The sequence below is a fragment of the Miniopterus natalensis genome, chromosome 20, assembly GCF_054644295.1.
Source record: "Miniopterus natalensis isolate mMinNat1 chromosome 20, mMinNat1.hap1, whole genome shotgun sequence".
Classification (NCBI taxonomy): domain Eukaryota; kingdom Metazoa; phylum Chordata; class Mammalia; order Chiroptera; family Miniopteridae; genus Miniopterus; species Miniopterus natalensis.
The window spans coordinates 16068751-16086609 of NC_142100.1; the positions used below are offsets into that span (position 1 = coordinate 16068751).

At 37.8% G+C, this 17859-nt stretch overlaps 1 protein-coding gene across 5 annotated transcripts in view; it reads right to left on the reverse strand.

The window, feature by feature from the left end:
- The window catches only part of MTMR3 (myotubularin related protein 3), a 107838-nt gene that overhangs the window by 24274 nt on the left and 65705 nt on the right, over positions 1 to 17859 (reverse strand). For all 5 annotated transcript variants that reach the window (XM_016198581.2, XM_016198579.2, XM_016198582.2 and 2 more), the window contains exons 6-9: positions 11318 to 11400; positions 8999 to 9165; positions 2686 to 2782; positions 296 to 409 (exon numbers count right to left, since the gene is read on the reverse strand). In XM_016198581.2, the coding sequence (XP_016054067.1) occupies positions 296 to 409; positions 2686 to 2782; positions 8999 to 9165; positions 11318 to 11400 (461 nt within the window). The remainder of the gene's footprint in view (positions 1 to 295; positions 410 to 2685; positions 2783 to 8998; positions 9166 to 11317; positions 11401 to 17859) is intronic.

The following is a 17859-nucleotide window of genomic DNA, read 5'->3' on the forward strand; positions in this document are numbered from 1 at the left end:
ATCTGAAGCTAAATGCAGCAAGCACGTTATCTTCCCATAAAATGACAGGAGGATCTTAAAATAGCAAGACCAGCCACTTTTCTATTAAAAAATTTGTTAACAGTGTCAATGTTATCACCAGCTAGTGTTCTGGATATAATAATGACGTGTATGTGACTGAAAGAGCAGCTTTAGCAATAAGGAAGCACAGAACTGCCTGGAAAGTTTCCTGAACCCTCCTCTCCCTCCCTTCCCAGGTTAGCAGCATCAGAGGCAGCAGACCACTTGCAGCGGGCAGTAGGCCAAGCTTACTTACCTATATATGACAGCAGGGATGCGCTTCCAGGACCTGAAGCTTGCTACACTTTCTAGTTCTTTGTCAGTGATCCAGGCAGGCACTATGAGCTCCTGTGGATAGCTACCACATAGCCTAACAGAAAAGGTGAAAAAGAGGGAAAGACACTAGGTGAATCAGCAGAAGGATGTTCATCAAACTACCCCAGAGCCAGTTAAAAGGCAGTGAGGAGCATTACTTGAGTCTTGGCCTGCTCAGCAGAATGGGATGTCTCAAGTGTTTACTTATATATATGTCAAGCGATACTATCTTGGATTGTTCCACTTGATACTGCCTTTTGGGAATCTGCCAGTCTTAACTATCAATGAAAAAAAAGGAGTTGAGAGGCAGTTACTCCACTGTAACTCTATGTTGTAACAGATACACAGGTCATTTCTAACTACACAAGTGCCCAGTCCAACTACAGAAGTGAAAGTCTGTTACCTCTACCAGACCCTCAGTCTTTCAGGCTTTTGTCAAAATGAAACATGTAAAGAAGGGTAAGAGCCCACAATTTCAAGTTTCCAGAGACCTCAGAATTATTAATGTATTCTTTGACGTGAACCAAACAGGATGTCCTAATTATAGGTAACAGGTGCAGCAAAGGGTATGTAGAAATAGTACCACAGGTTAGTCCATTTGCATATATAATCATACTCCCATTTAGCCAAGTCAGTAATATAAACAAACTATTTTATAATTTCTATAAAATATACTTCATAAAAAACTACACTCAGGAGGAAAAACTGTTTTCATTCCTGAAGGCGCTAGTAGCTACATGCTGGCACCCTAGGAAGCAGTACTTCTGATACACCACCACCACCCTACACTATCCTATGTATTATGGGAAGAGGCAGAAGAAACACAAAGTGGCTTAGGAATTGGGGTTTTTTGCTCATTCTGCACTAAATATCTCTCTCCTATTTTCAGTTTCAGAAGATTAAGTATTAGGAATTTAAAAGCCATTGAACCAGGAGAATGTCTATGACCAAGAGTAGCTCTATAAACTTCCTGACACCTACTCACAAACTCCTAAAAATAACCTGGAACACAGTGATCATAGTTGATACTCTTACGTTGAGTCTTGTTTATCTTATCTTGTTTTAAATTTGAAAGTATATTTTTATAAGAAAAACTTTTCAATTTCCTGAAGGCTAGTTTTGAGGTGAAATAGTAGACAGACAATTTTTAAAACCCATATAAAATAGAAAAATTTGAAAACCAATGGCTTTTGAACTCAAATTTTCCCCCCAACAAGCTTAGCTTAATTCGCAGTTCTTTTTACTTTACCCTATTTTCTGATCATTATATTCCTTGTCTTAACACACCTAGTAGTCAGCCCTTCAGCAAGTACTAGCTGCTCACTTATAGATAAGCAGTTTCCAGTATAGGAAAGGTGGGTTACACATGAGCAAAACCTGTAGCAGCCTCAGGCTCTGTGAAGCCCCTCCTGCAGTCTCCACCTCCATTCTCTGCTCTGACTTATCACTGAGTTGTGACAAGTATGACATATCTGTAGCTCTCAATTCTTCACAGCATCCCAGGTTCTTAACTTCTTGGCCATGGTTCATGTTAAGAGCGGTGTACAATAATTAACTATAGTTTTTCCTATAAAAAATAAAATGCTGTGATGACTAGCCACAAATATTCCAGGAAAACTGCTATCATAATTTGAGGTAGCTCAAAGGACAACAGTATGATTAATGCCTCTAATCCCTGCAGGAAGACTTAAGAAATGGATATATTAATTTAAATCTCCTAGACTATTTTCTTTTGTTTTAGAGAAATTTGGATCACAAAAATCACTGAACTACCTTCCCCCACCAAAGTATATATATACCTGTTAAGGAAACAGGAAATGACAAATATTTAATAATGGCCACATTAATATTTAATGGTTAAATATTATCATAGCTGTGAAGTTATAGATCAATACATATATTAAATAAGAGAATATTTATGTCTATTTCATAGGTTGTGGAGTAAGATTAGTCATAAAAACTAGCTCCTACGTGTTTTATCACTGTGTATGAGATCACTGATCCTATCTTTAATGTGATGTCAAGTGGTGCTGAGAACAATGAAAACTGCCTGACTACAGGTAAACACAGCGCTATCTAGACATGCGTGTGCCAGAAAGAAGAGAGACCTGGAGGGGGTAGAAAGGAAGGTTCTAGAATCCTATTAATCACTTTCTACTTCAGTGATAGGAATGGGAACAGAAGGCTGAAGAAGTACTCTGAAGATCATGCATTTAGATTTAATAAATAAAACTCCATTTGAAAGAAAAAAGTCTAAGTTCACATGAGAAATGGGGTTTCTGCAAAGACAATGGCTGTGAAACATAGTCCACAGGGATCTATACAACTCACTTGTACTTCTCATTGATGTTGGAAATCCTCCAGGCATTGATCATATCAAAACCCATCCGCTCCACTTCGTTTTTAAACCTTGATGTTACGTGTTCCCCTAGGAGCCAAAGACAGCGGAAGAGAAGAAATGAATACCATTTCGCAAAACAGGTAGAATAAAAGCATAGCCACCCATCTCAGTTAATTTTTTAAAGGGGGGGACTATATAAATAAAATAACGTATTTGGTTTTAGTTTTTTTAAAAATCCGTCAGGTTAAGACTGAATTAAGGAATAAAGAAATTAATTTTGATCAAGAAGTATGTTATCTCACTGAGCTCATTTTACAGAGGACAAAACTGAAACTGGGAGAGGTTATTACGGCAGGTCTGTCTGGTCCCAAAACCCATGTTCTTATCACTATTCTGGATGCTTACCTACTTCCACACTCAGAGCGATGGTATACATACGAAATAACATCAACAGTTCACTAAGAATAGTAACACAGATCTACAACTCCTCATCAGAAACCCTTTGGGACAGATTTCAGAACATGAGAATTTTCTGGATTTTAAAGTGATACATATTATTATAATATTAAGTTAACACTCTCAACAGGGTCTACTTAATCAAACATTAGTATTTCTACAATGAAATGCATAGATAATTCACACTAAATGTGATAAATAAAACAAGTAAGTATCATGTCAGCATAGATCAGTTCAAGCCACCAAATAAAAATCATTCCATTTTCAAAGCCTTATAGATTACAGAACTGTAAATAAGAGAAAATAGAACTATAACTGCCAGTACCCAGGAATCTCGGAAATACCACACTACCAAGTAAAGTGCTGAGCACTTGTAAGAATATCCACCCAAATGTGTGTAACCCATCTACATTTGCCCTAATGAATTTGGCTCTCTCTTCCTTATGATAGTGAGAAACAAAGGCATAAGTGAACCTAACATAAAAGTCATTAAATCTGAAATAACTTTCTTCCTTTAAAACTTAGAGTCCTAAGGCAGTAATTTTATTTAAAAAATCATTAAGCAGTACTTCTAATATACAGTGGTATATGTAGGAGAAGCTACAATAATAAAAGCACAAAAGAGATTGCTTTGATGATCAAAGTATAAAGCTCTGCTCTCCCTGGGATAGGAGCTTCAAAATAGAAAGCAGCAATTACTTGAATGAAGGACAATTCTATAGAACTACTTCCCATGTAAACTGCTTTTCTTAAGCTTAAGCTAAACTAGGTATTATATGTTTCCTGAAGGAAAGCTATAAAAAGAGGAGTTCAAAGATGAAGAAATAATCAGCTAAATCTATTATTTTGAAAAAGTTTTAGAAGCAATGTAGGCTTCCAAATAAGAAAAAAGCTATCTGAATTGGGGTGCCTCTGTCTACAAAATGCAAGGAACAGTGACCATCAGAAATATGAGATAGGGAGTTTTTAAACTTATAATCCTAATCTAAAAGCTATAAAACTATGGCAATTTCCAAGTTCATTAATTAATGAGAAAATTTTCCCCATCCTGTGCCACAGCTCCAAGTCTTTGCAAAAGGTGAAAATACTTAATTAATGGTTCTTTACATTAGTGTGTCTTAAACACAGATAACCTAAATGGACCCTATAATTTTAAAACAATCATTGGCAAAATAATCATCACCACCATCACCAACCACCACCACCAATAGCAGGTCACTACAAAAAACCATTGCCCAAAGGGCTTAGAACCACCATCTAGAGCATGAAATTCTGAGCTACATAAGGAAATATATACTGCATAGAAAGCAAAAAAATGTTATTTCAAGTTCCTTGAGAGCAAGGAGTGAGTTTTAACTATGTTTGTAATCTCTGAAGCAGTGATTTCATAAACTTTTAAAACTGACCATCACAAACCACAATAAGATTTATGTTTACATCACAGTTCCATACAACATATGTTTAAAAAGGGTTTTACAAACAATACCCACTCTTACTGTATGTGTGATGCCATGTTGATATTTCCTATCCTAAATGTTACATTTCATATTTCATTTCTTAAAACTCTGATTCCATGACCCACTAGTAGATCACAACCTAGTTTGAAAACCACTGCTTTCTGGAAATCACATCTAGCCTCAGACCTTACAATACATAAATTCAATAGGCTCTTTGCCAAATTGTGTTAGAAGTTTACGTATGTTTATTCAGCCAGGAAAGTGAAATCAAAGCACATACTGCTTTCTTTCGCTTAAGAATTTCCTCCTCAGAATTCTCATGTCTTCACTGATTCAACATTAGATATGCTGTAATATCCCAATTTATTTTAAATAATAAGGCCATAGTGTTTTGTTTGGCTTTATATTTCTCCTTCAACCCTTTCTGTCTGCCTCTCCCAAACCCCATCCTCAAATGAGGATTTGTCCCTTTTTAATATTTAGTATTTTTGATACTACAAACATAAACAGTCCAGAAATTCTTGTTTTCGTGGGAATGAAAGTTTTTAAAGCAAGAAGTCCCTCTATTATAACCACAGTGTCAATCAACAAGTGCCTCTATTATAACCACAGTGTCAATCAGTAGTCTAAAAAATTTCCCCCCAAAAAAAGTCTAGCTCCCTGGCTGATTCTGAATATTCAAGCCCAGTTACACACAGATTAAAGGCCTGGAATAGAAGGACCAGGCCCTTACCCACATCGGGAAGAACAGTACCAAAGTGAGAAAGTAAGAACTAGCCCTCCCAGGTTTTCAAATATGGAGAGAGGAATCATTTTCTTCTATGAATAAAAGTTCCAGTACAGCTGTCTAGGTGTACAGTTAGTGAATGGCATTCAAATTCAGAAGACAGATTCTACTGGCAAGGGCTTTTACTTTAAATTAAACACGCAGCTGCACAACAGTCTAAGTAAGACCCAGAGTCATATGCTGTTCATGGTTAAACAAGATGTGCTTAATTGGCATTTCATAGAAGAGTGGTCAGAGAAGTGCGCCTGATGCTACTATACTGAATTGCCCAGTCATCTGTCAGGACTCCAAATTAATGCTTAAGTACAGAACGGATCACCAAGAAGGCCATTACAACGAGGAGAAGGAAGCTGAGCATAAGGGAGACAAGCTTTTAGCCCATTCCTTTTTTAGAGTTTTGAAATGGAGCTAAAAGTAGAGTCAAGAGTTTTGCAACAGCTTCTGCAAGTTTCACAGATGAACTCCAATAGCAATGTTAAAACTTCTTCCAAAAGAGATTAAGACCTAGAAGACATAGAGCTGTGGCCACAGTATGGCTGGCTTAACTATGACAGGTTCAACAGTCAGAAACTTAGATTTATATGAATACAAGGTAATGATGTAATTTTCCAAATTCCCTCCTCTCTGACACATTTTACTCTTAAGAGAATAGGCAGAGAAGAATCCATAAAAGGCTTTATTAACTGCTAAAAGACTAAATAACTTCTACCCCTCAGCATCTATGCTTGTGATCGCATGTGTTGGGGCAGATTATACAAACGCATCCCTCTGAAATATTTCAAGTGTTGTCTTGTCCTAAAAATGACTTATAAAAAATGTGGTTGTTTGGTATGCTCATTTTGGTAAGAATGTAGCCACCAACACTCAACAATATTGGGAGCGGACAGAAGAACCAAGTTGACTGGCTTTAAAAATGCTACCAAGGTATTTTTTATTTTTTTTTAACCCTCACCGGAGGATTTTTTTTTCTCTATTGATTTTTAGGGGGGGCAGGGGAGAAACATCAACACGAGAGACGCATCAATTGGTTGCCTCCCTCACAAGCCCTAACCAGGGCCGAGGATTGAACCTGCAACCCAGGTACATGCCCTTAACCAGGAATCGAACCCCAGGCCCTTCGGCCTACAGGCCAACGCTCTAATGACTGAGCAAACCAGCCATGGTGCAACCACGGTATTTTTTAACAGCAAGTTTTTCCTCTGTACTCCACAGTGAAAATATATAAAAGGAAAAAGCCATATATACACACTCACTCAAACCAAGTCACTGAAGTATAATAAGATTCCATGTGAGTGGTAGCAGGTTAACTTCCATGTGGACTGTACATACTGGGAAGAAACAAAACACAACCTTTACTTATAGAGTAAGTTCCAACCAATTAGTTACAACAGCATGGCATCACCTTGCATATTCATAATTTCCAAAATGTTTTCACAAGCATGGCACATAGGAGGTACGCAAACATTTGCTGAATTGAACCCTCTAGCATAACAGAGTTGATCTTCAGGATACTCAGATCAGCTTGGGCAAAAAGGACAAGAATGTCCCAGTTTGAAGAACAGAGGAAACTAAATTACAGAGAGGCTAAAGGGCTTACCCAGTATTTTTTTGAATTAAATGGTAGAGTATGGATTTGATATCAGTTTTTCTAGTTCCTAAGTCAGTACTTTACCCACCAAATGCCTCTATCCATCACAAACCCATGAAAAGGCAGACGACACTATGGACATCTGTAAGGCCTGGTGATCAAAGAACACCAACTAACATCAGAAGGGAAGGACCTGAACCAAAGTCATCCCAGCTCAGGACAAAGCCATCCCAGCTCAGGACAAGGCCATCCATAATTAAAAGACTACAGTGAAGTTCTGACCTGGCATATCTTAGGAATATCCTGAGAGTTGGCTCAAATCCAACAGAAACAACTAAAATTATCAAGGGATTAAGGAATCATCTAAAAAGATGAGGAATTTTCAGTTTCAGGTTAGGAAAAAGCAAGCTTTGTCAACTATATGCTGCCAATCCAAAACTAGGGGAATGCCTTTGGAGTTAGGAGTCTCAAATCAAACGTACACACATAAGATTTGTGCATTTCATTATGTATAAACTTTACCTTTAACATTTGAAAAGAACCAGAAACAAAGAAATAAAAAAATAAAAAATACAATGGCATCTCAATAGAGGAGGAAAAAGAAAAAGAGATGCAATGGATAAGGGAGTGAATGAAGTGAGAGGCAGTTTAAAAGCACATTCTCATAACCTTCCAAGGTTGATGTGGTCTTGTGGATGACTTTGGGTTCCACTGGCGTGACCAGGATTGTGGAAACTTGAATTCCTGAGGCTTTCCTTTAGGCTCAACAAGGGCAGGGGCCTGTTTTTCATCTCTGTATCCATAGCACCCCACACAGTCAACTCTTAACAACTGAGAATTGGGTTTAAGTTCTAGTTCTGTCACTACCTACCAGTGGGACTTAGCAACAGGTATTACCTCTGAGTCTCCTTATCTTTGGGTCCCAAAACAGAGATACCAGCCTATCCTGCCTGTTTGATGAGATCATAAGGGCCAAACGAAAATATATATCAAAACATCTTTAAAAATAAAATGATGCTTATGTTTGTTAATATTTAAACAAGAATATAAACCAAAAACTTCAACCAGTGAGTAAACCAGAAACAAAATGATGCACATAGCTAGATTAGCCTCAAATGTTTTAAATGATCCAGGGCAGAACTGTTAAGATTGAAGACTCAGGATTAAAAATTGAAGTTTAAAGAAAAAAGTCCCAAGAGTAAACTTTATTGGAATAAAGCTCACAACTCTTCATCGCTTAGGAATTCAAGACTTTGCTCCTAAACTGGACACACTAAAGATTTCATGTTAGACCAGCAAAGTTCTATTTATAGCAACATAAAGTTCACAGACAACTACATGCAGAGAAATAACACGAACTTAGTCAAAGCCATTTCTGAGAGATACAGTAAATGTGACAAGATTTAATGAGGAGTCAGGAGTCTGGGTTCCAGTACAGGCTCAGCTTCTGTTTGTCCTAAAGGAAGTCACCTGGCCTCTCTGGACCTCTGTTTCATCATCCTGGGATGAAAGGGCCAACAACAGGTAAACTATGGCTTGAAAATTCAAAGACAGTGAAAGGCCTTTTTGTACTCCACTATTATGTGGCTAATCTCAAACTTCTACACCTTTGTTCATGCTACTTGCTCTATCATTCTTTTCCCCATTCTCTAATTAATGAAGTCTCACTCGACCTTCAAAGCCTACTCAAAAGCCACTACTAATGTGAAGTCTTCCTAGACCTGCATACAATAGTCATGACTCCTTTCTAACTAGGATTCCAAATCACCCATCGAATCTACTACAGGTGGTTTTTAAACCCAGTAGATTGTAATGCCAAATATTGTGTTCTTTCCTTCCCTGAAAGGCAGGAAACGTGTTCTACTGAACTTCAAAGAAAGATGGGCACATACTAAGTGCTACACAAAACATACATTGACTGAATACATGAATGCTTAGGAGTTACATTTCACGTTAAGGGTACCTCAAGTAGCAGTTCGATAAAGCCACTATTTGCATATTTTAGAAAGGCCTACCTGGTCTGCACAGGTCTCCATGTTGCTCTTTTTCACTGGCATAAACCTCCATGCACCAAGCATGGTATGCAAATGAGAAGAGGTCTTCTATTTTAGCAGGTGGTCGGATTGCATTGTTCAGTCTCTTAAGCCACTCTTGACACTGCTCAAAAGTTGAAAACTGACACCTTTGTAAAGCCAAACAAATATGGATATAATCAGAAGACAGATAACAAAACCTAAGAAAAGCCACATTTCAAGAGTGCCTACTCATGGTGAAGTGATAATTATAGTCAAAAAAGCATCAGAGGTGGTCATTCACATGTTTATCATTTATAATAAAAACAGGCCAACAAATTTTAGCCAGAAAAAAAGAAGCTGGACATGTGGAAAACTTATTTTGTTAGACTAATGAAATCTCTTCTGAGATTGATTAATGTCAATTATTAAAGTAAAATGGCAGTCATTCTCTGCCATGAATGGAATTTCATTCTACTTCTTCCATTAAAGCTTTATAGTTATTTCTTTCCCCCTCAAGAAATATGTTTAGAGAAGTCCTTTTGTTTTGTTATGATGTTAGGCTGAGCTCAAATCACAGCAATACTTTTTGCCACTTAAGGAATAATTTCAAAATTTGTCTATTTAGCAGTTAGAATAAATAGCAACTTTAGATCCAAAATAAGATATATTACATTATAGTATTCAGCTATTACCACGTAGGGAACAAAATAATTCTATTATCAATTGCAATTTTCAGAATATATAACTAAGAGGTTAAAATAATTAGTATAAAAATACTTTACCTTTTCAAATGCAGGCAGTGTTTAAAATTTAGTAATTAATAAACAAGCTTTTTAAACTCTGAGTCATAGCCAGTATCTATCAAAAGCGAGCCAAATCTCAATGGCTAAAAGGCAACTTGAAATATTTACCTTAGAACAACCAAGGAGGTCACTTAAACCTCCCCCTTGTTCCCATCAATGTGGCTCATTAACATGCTGACACACAATGTTTGCTGGCACTCCAGAATAGGTGAAAGAAATAAAGTAAAAACTTGGGGAGTTTAACACTTGCAGAGCCACTACATTTAAAAAGGTATCTCAGGCATCATTTTGCAACCATCATAGTCAAGATTAGATCAGATAAAAACATTAATGGATGCTAAATCTATGGAGAAATTTGGTGAGAACCAGAAATCTGCATTATCTTAAAGTGCCTCCCATAGACTATGTATTAGTTAAAAGGGAGAAAATTTAGCCCGGCCAGATGTGGTTCAGCAGTTGAGCATCAACCTAGAATCCAGGAGATCGCAGTTCGATTCCCGGTCAGGGCACATATCCAGGCTGTGGGCTAGATCCCCAGTCGGGGGCATGCAGAAGGCAGCCTATCAATGACAACTCTCTTATCCTTGATGTGTCTCTCTCTCCCTCTCCCTTCCTCTCTCTGAAATCAATAAAGATATATTAAAAATAAAAAATTTTTTTAAAAAGGGAGAAAATTTAGAAATTATGGTGATACTTTAACAGAGTGATCAAAATCAACATCACCAATAAGGAACAGATGAATACTGTTTGCCGCCTCCAGACATAATACAATATCCTGAAAAGGATACAACCTCCTGCATATAGTATAACAGCTGAGAATGTACAACCTCAGTTTAACATGAGAAAACACTGGACACACACAGTAAGAAACAGTCTATTAAAATAAAAGATAGTATTCAAAATGTCATAAATATAAAGGTGGTCTATAGATTCACGCCAACTAAATCTAGTATCTGATCTTGACTAGATCCTGTTCTGATCTACACAGGGGTGAGGGGGAATGCTGTAAAGGGCATTATTACATCAACTGACAAATATGGAGCGTGGATAGTAGATTGGATAAAACTATTATAAGTGTAAAATAGTGACACTGATAATGATACTGTGATTATGTGAAAAAATATCCTATTCTTAGGAAAGCACACTGAATTATTTCAAGGTGAAGAGCCATGATTATATTAACTTACTTTCAAATTGTTCAGTCAAAGAATCTCAGTCCCCCCCCCCCCCCCCACAATCCCTGCAAATGATAGAGCACATGGGGTAAAATGGTAACAATATGGATGGTTCTTTGTATTATTTTTATATTTGCATTTTTTGTAAGTTTGAAAATATTTCCAAATAAAAAATTTAAAAATACCTTTCAAATAGCAAAGTAACCTAAAATATTTCAGACACTACTCAGAAAAATATTCCTAACAAGGCCAATCCTCAAAAGCTGTTTTCCTATTAACCATGGGTTGATTCTCTAAAAAGTATTTTCCACACTAAACAGCAGCATAAACATACCACATACCTGATAACTTTGCAGTCTTTGCAAGTCAAATGAAGCTGAAATATATCTCGGCATTCAACAGTTTCTATAAGCTGTAATGGAACCTGCAATTGAAAAAGATAAAGTCCCCTTAGTAAAAAAAAGCATTGACCCTGCAGTTCTTCAATGTGTCCAACAGGAGTGATTAGAAAGCTGCACAAGGGAAAGGAGCAAACAGAACTGCAAACATATCTGGATCAATAGTACTCAAGTGACTTACTACTGAGTGAATTAGGGTTTCCCTTTACCTCTAAATCAAAGACCCCAAGTCATGAAGAAGAGATGCCACCTCTGGAAGAAAGGGAAATATGTCCTATCTCAGGAATCAAACTCACAAGCTCAACACTCAAAGTACAACTTGAGATGCTATAGCTAGCTGTGATTTGTAATGACACAGAAGCTGAAGGGAACCAGAATGGTAATCCTGTCTTGTTTACAGAAAAGAACTGCAGATCAAAGTGCTAGTGGGACTATACTTGTCATTTGCCTCAAATGACAAAGTGAGCTTGTGGCTTTGTGCCAACAAAGGAGCATCCTGAAAAAAACTGGAAGTCTAACCTACCTGCAGGTTGCGCAGAAAAGACAACAGAACAGTAGCTGCTGTCCAGGCTTTCTGCTCAGTAAAACAGACCTCCAGGTATCAAGGAAAAAGGAGCAGACCCCACAGTGGGCAAAGGTCCTAAAACTAGCTAGGTCTAACTCGTTATAAAAGAGCAGTTGAGGAGCCCTGTTTGCCAAGTGGGACGTGAGATATAAGCGAGCTAGAATGATTTTCTTCCTGCCAGTCAGGTCAGCAGACTCCACTGAATGAACACAGGAGTAAATACAACAGTAAAGAGGATCAAAGAAGGGAAACCAGATAGGAAGGGAAAGTGTATGAACAGGGTGACAAATCCTCAAGTTGACATGAAATTCCTATCCCTCTTCCTCCACTCATCCTGACTCAACCCCTGGCTTCAAAAAGCAATTTCAAAACTTCTAAAGAAAGCCTGGTAAAGAAACAGTGGACACTCTTGCTCCTTGCAAAAGGTTAGACCACTGCTTCTTACACTGTATCATGCTAGCCAAAATATGGCTATGGGCGTTACAAGTAGCATTCAAACAATTCATGTTTAGTATAGAACAGGGAGGCAATCTTCTCCAACAGACAGAAACAAGGGGATGCTGCCTGCATAGGGTGGTCCTCATGTTAGCTAAGCCTCTTCAGAAACCCTGTCCCACCATGCAGCTGCCAAAGTCAGCAGAAAACTCTCAAAACAAGGGGATCAAAAGGAAGCCCAGTGCTGCACATTTAGGACAAAAACAAACTAGGGCAGAACTTTTAAAAAGACAAGAAAGCAAAATGATAATATCCAGATATTGGCTGGGAGTTTCTACCTCAAGACCAGGGCCTTCTTGCTTAGTTCTAAGTCTATGAGCTACAAATTTCGCTTATACTTGTAATAAGACTGGGAGTAAGAAAAAGACTATGAAATCTTGCCTGTGTTCTGAGAAAGAAAAAAAAGGAGCACTGGCCCTCTGTGTTTTAAGTCCTTAACCCCAAGGTGCGTGAGAAACTGCAGCTGATGCAGCTAAAAATTCTTTCAAGATCTGTACATCTAAGGAGGAAAACAACAACAATGTATCAGTAAGGATAAACTGCAAAGAGGGACTATGAGACTAAGAAGAGTACATGATTCATTCTCAAACAGTCTTCTGTAGCTCTGTAACACATTCTCACATTGTTTTCCTTTGTTTTGTTTTATGTAACTCCTCCCTTCTCCCTTCGCTAACCCCCTCAGCCCTGAAAGAAAAAAAAGAACGGCTGCAAGACTGACAAGAGACCTGAGTTCTAATCTCAATTCTCTAAAATTTTACCAACTAAAATTGTTCCTGCTTCCAGACTTCCTTGGATAAGCTTCCCATTCCTATATGCCACTAGTCTCTGCTTTCTGAACCTCATATAGTCACAACTTAGGAACTCCCAGGTACAGGGAATGGGAGGAGCCTGGGATGAAGTGAGAGTGAGCTTTACAAATCCAAGTAGAGAGGCTGCTATCTCAGCAGACACCTGCACCCCAGGGTCCCCTTCGATTGCTTGAAAACAAATTAATGCTATTAGCAGCTGCTGGAGAGAGTAGACACCAACCTGTCTACTTAGCTATAAAGAACAGGTAAGTTTTACATCCCTCCTACTGGACCAGACCCCAAGAGCCTATACCCAGACTTCCAGAATAAAAATCAAACATCTCAGAGCATGTAAAAACTGCTACCTAAAATGCATTTGATATACAAATTTTCATGTATTTTAACATCACAAATTTAAGGAAAAGAATAAAAATGATGGTTGTTAATATGCAGAGTATACCATGTGTACTCGAGTCACAGATATAGAAAACAGATTTTAATACTCATGCAGACTGTTACATGCACTGAAGTTTAATATGCAGCAAGAACAGGAACATATAGAAGAAAAATACCCAATTTTATATCAAATGAACATCTTCCTTTTTTCTTCTACTTCCTACCTCAATGTTCCCATCTTCACCGTCCCTTACTGGGTGCTTCCTCTTCTAAAAAACTAGAACTGGCCTTTTCCTCTTCATTTCTCCAACCGAAACATACTAAGTTTCTCTGCATTTTTTAAGACCCACCCCACTGCTTTAGGTTTCTCAACTTTCCTGGCATATGAAGAGGATCTCTTACCATTAACTGAACATTCCCAATATCCAATCTCATAGGCAAACAATTACAGATTCAAGAGCCAGACCATTTTACCAAGGTTAGCCACTACACTATAAACTAGTGACAAACTCAGCACCATAATCCATGTCCATCCTCCAGCCCAGGCTCCTCCCATTATGTATATGATGAGCTTCTCTTCCTCTAAGATTGCCCTTCCCATCTGTATGAGCCCAACTTTAGCTTTTCTTTCACGATTAAGGCCTCTCCCTCAGAGCTCTTCAAGAGGAAAACAGAGCGAGCCGGTGTTGCTCAGTGGTTGAGTGTCAACCCATGAACCAAGAGGTCACCAGTTCAATTCCCAGTTGGGTACATGCCCTAGCAGGCTCAATCCCCAGTAGGGGGTGTACAAGAGACAGTTAGTCTCTCTCATCTGTTTCTATCTCTCTATCCCACTCCCTTCCTCTCTAACATCAATTATTTTTTATTATTATTATTTTTTTTTTAAAAAGAGGGAAACAGCATCTAAACCAAGATTCCTTAGAGGCAATTCTATCCATGGAAGAGTGGTACGAAATCTAAAGTCACATTCAAATCCTTTCTAGCCCAATGATTCAAATGTTTTAGAGCAACTGATTTTCTTTTTGTTATTTTCTCCTCTACCTTCTAACTAGGTAATTCTATCTCTCCTTACAGTGCTCTTCCTCTTATAAATTCCACCAAACTCATGCTCAAAACAATGCATCAAACACAGAGTGCTGTTAATCGATTTCTCAAAAGGCAAGGAGTTACATCATGAACACCAAAACTCCTAAGAGCATCAATCCAAAAAAGCAGGAGAGCAGCAGTTAAAGATTTAGTAGACATGCACAGGTATTAAAGATCCATAGTACTATCTCATTTTGGGGTGTGCGTGTTTTTGAGCACCAGAATTTAAAAAGTGGGATAATTTCTACCTTTTAAAAACAAATGCCCTTTTATAGCCTGAATGGGAAGTACTAATCTTATATACATATTTGAAGTAAAAATGATAGTAACTAAGTGAAAATAAAGCTATTATTCTAAACCTAAAATTTGTAATAAACTGTGGAATATCTTATTTAAAAACCAGTCCTAAAAAGAAGACTGTCACAGGTTAAAGACACAAACTTTTTATTGTTCTCCTTTGATATTTATAAGCTATTCTTCCAGCACTGGTTTCAGATGCCTCCGCTGGTATACGAATGCTAAGGCCAAAGTGCATTAAGTATTAATAATAGCCTCTTACTGATGTTTGGAGAATAAAGATTTCTGATGTACTAGTCAGACAATAAAAAATGTGAAAAAATGCGAAGACAGGTATTCTCAGCTGCTACACTTCCACATTTTTCTTCAGAAGCATTAACAGGACACCCTAGCAACAGAAGTTTTAACGTCCTTTTAAAAGCTAATGTTGACTTTACAAATAATTTCTAGTTGAAATTCAGTTTACATTTTTTGAAGGTCACAATTCCATCAGCTTATGTATAAGCTGTGGGGCTTATCCTGGGGCTTATCCTCACCCCACAAATTGCTCTCATTACAGGGTACCACTAGAACTTTGTCTAGTAAGAGGGAAGGGACTCATGCAGAATGGACACATTTTGCTGACTTGCAAGGTGAGCATCTGACAGTCAAAACCAATTTGTTCCAAGCATATGTGCAAAAATCGCCTGGGTTTTTCATGCTACTTACTGGGATTTCAGAAGCAGTAGATTGAGAGGCAGTCTATTGAATTACACAACAAAAATTGTTTTAAACTTTCATGAATTCCACTTGAACACTTACTTGTTTATAAATTAGCTGAGCATCAAAGAAATATACCTGTATATATGTAAAAATATAGTTTGGGCAAAGCACAGAATGGGAGTAATTCATACCTTAAATGCTACCACTGAACTCTACTACAGAGGTTCTTTACCCTAGAAATTGGAAACTTGATATCCAGTGAATGTGTGTGAATTAAAGTAATGACGTTTGTGGTATCTAAGCCTACAGCCTTTCACTCAATATGCTGTGAAATTAAAAGAATGTATGTGATCAATAGTGTTGTGGTGTATATAAATATCGAATTATAATGCTGTACACCTGTAATATATGTAATCTTTTGTATACCAATTTTACCACAATGAAAAAAGTTTTTAAGAGAATATATAATATCAGGTTGCTATTTAAAACTTGATGGTAAGTTATTTTCTAAAGTACTAAATATATTGATTTAAAAGCATACAAAATGATGCAAACTGGGGCATGCCACAATATATACTGATAGTGGCACATTTGGGCTTTGATAGTTGAAATGTGTTTGATTTAGATTTAATAAACTTCAAAGAGAGCTTCTTGATCTCACATATTTTACTGAAATACTTATCTGCTGAGGAAGGAAAAGAAGGAGGGAGAGGCAACACCACCAACTCTCTGGTCTCCATCCAGCATCTAGCAGGAGGAGCCATTGTTTCTTAGAGTTAACCACAGGTTTTAGGAACCTTAGCACTGTGATACAATTGATTTATTTGTATGGAGAAGTCCTAGTCTCTTTCAATCTGAAATGTTTAAAGTCACTGCAATGCCAAAATATTTTTGCAAAATCATCTTTCTATACATAGCCATTATATTGTTTTTTTTAAGTGACATGCAGGCTCTATGCCTTAGGGGTTATAATGCTATTTTTTTTAAATTCTCACCAAGGATATTTTTTCCATTGCTTTTCAGAGAGTGGAAGGGAGAAAGGGAGAAACATCAATGTGGGAGTGACACATCGATTGGTTGCCTCTGGAACACACCCCGACCTGGGCCAGAAATTGAGCCTACAACTGAGGTACGTGCCCTTAGCCAGAATCGAACCAGGGATGGACCCTTCAGTCCTCAGGCCAATGCTCTAACCACTGAGCAAAACTGGCTAGAGCTACAATGCTACCTAAGAAAACACTTTTAGGTGAGAAAATGGGTCAAAAGTATGTACAGTGGTAAATTTCTTAAGCATATCTCTCAATCACAAAGGGGGACCAACAATTCCAATAAACAAACAACTCATACAGCTGTTAGAGACACTGACACAGGCCTGTCATACAGGTGTGTTATTTTAAAATGAGCTTGTCCAGCCAGCATGGCTCAGTGGTTGAGCATCAAACTATGATCCAGGAGACTGTGGTTCAATTCCCAGTCAGGGCACATGCCCGGGTTGCAGGCTCGATCCCCAGTAGGGGTTGTGCAGGAGGAAGCCGATCAGTGTCTCTCTTCATTGATGTTTCTCTCTCTCCCTTCCTTCCTCTCTCTGAAATCAATAAAGATATATTTAAAAAATAAATAAAGTAAAATAAAAAATAAAATGAGCTTTAAACCTAAAAAGGGTTTTTAAATGGTCGAATATCCATTTCAAGCCCACATTAACTTCAATTCACATAATACAGGGGTGGGAAAAGTAGGTTTACAGTTGTGAACATACAAAACAGCGTTCATTCTTTTATTACTTATTTATTACTGTGTTATTTATTTGTATTATTTGTAAACCTACTTTTGCCCACTCCTGTATTTACTGAATGGCATGGTGCCAGGAGATATGCTGGATTGTGAAGACACAAAGATGAATAACCAAAAAATTTCACTGTATCTGATAAACATTATACAGGTGTGCTCAAAACACAGAAGCAGCCAGAGGGGTGTAACAAACTGCCAGGGAGGAACTGGGACTAAGGAAGACTTATCGGAAGCAGCTATCACCTGATTTGGGTTTTGACAGATGAAGAGAAGTTCCCTGGGCAGGACAGAAGAGCAAGAACTTAGCGTGTGAGATTATAGCTGAACAGTCCAAGGGGGGTAGTTTTAGTAACACCGAGGAGAGAAGA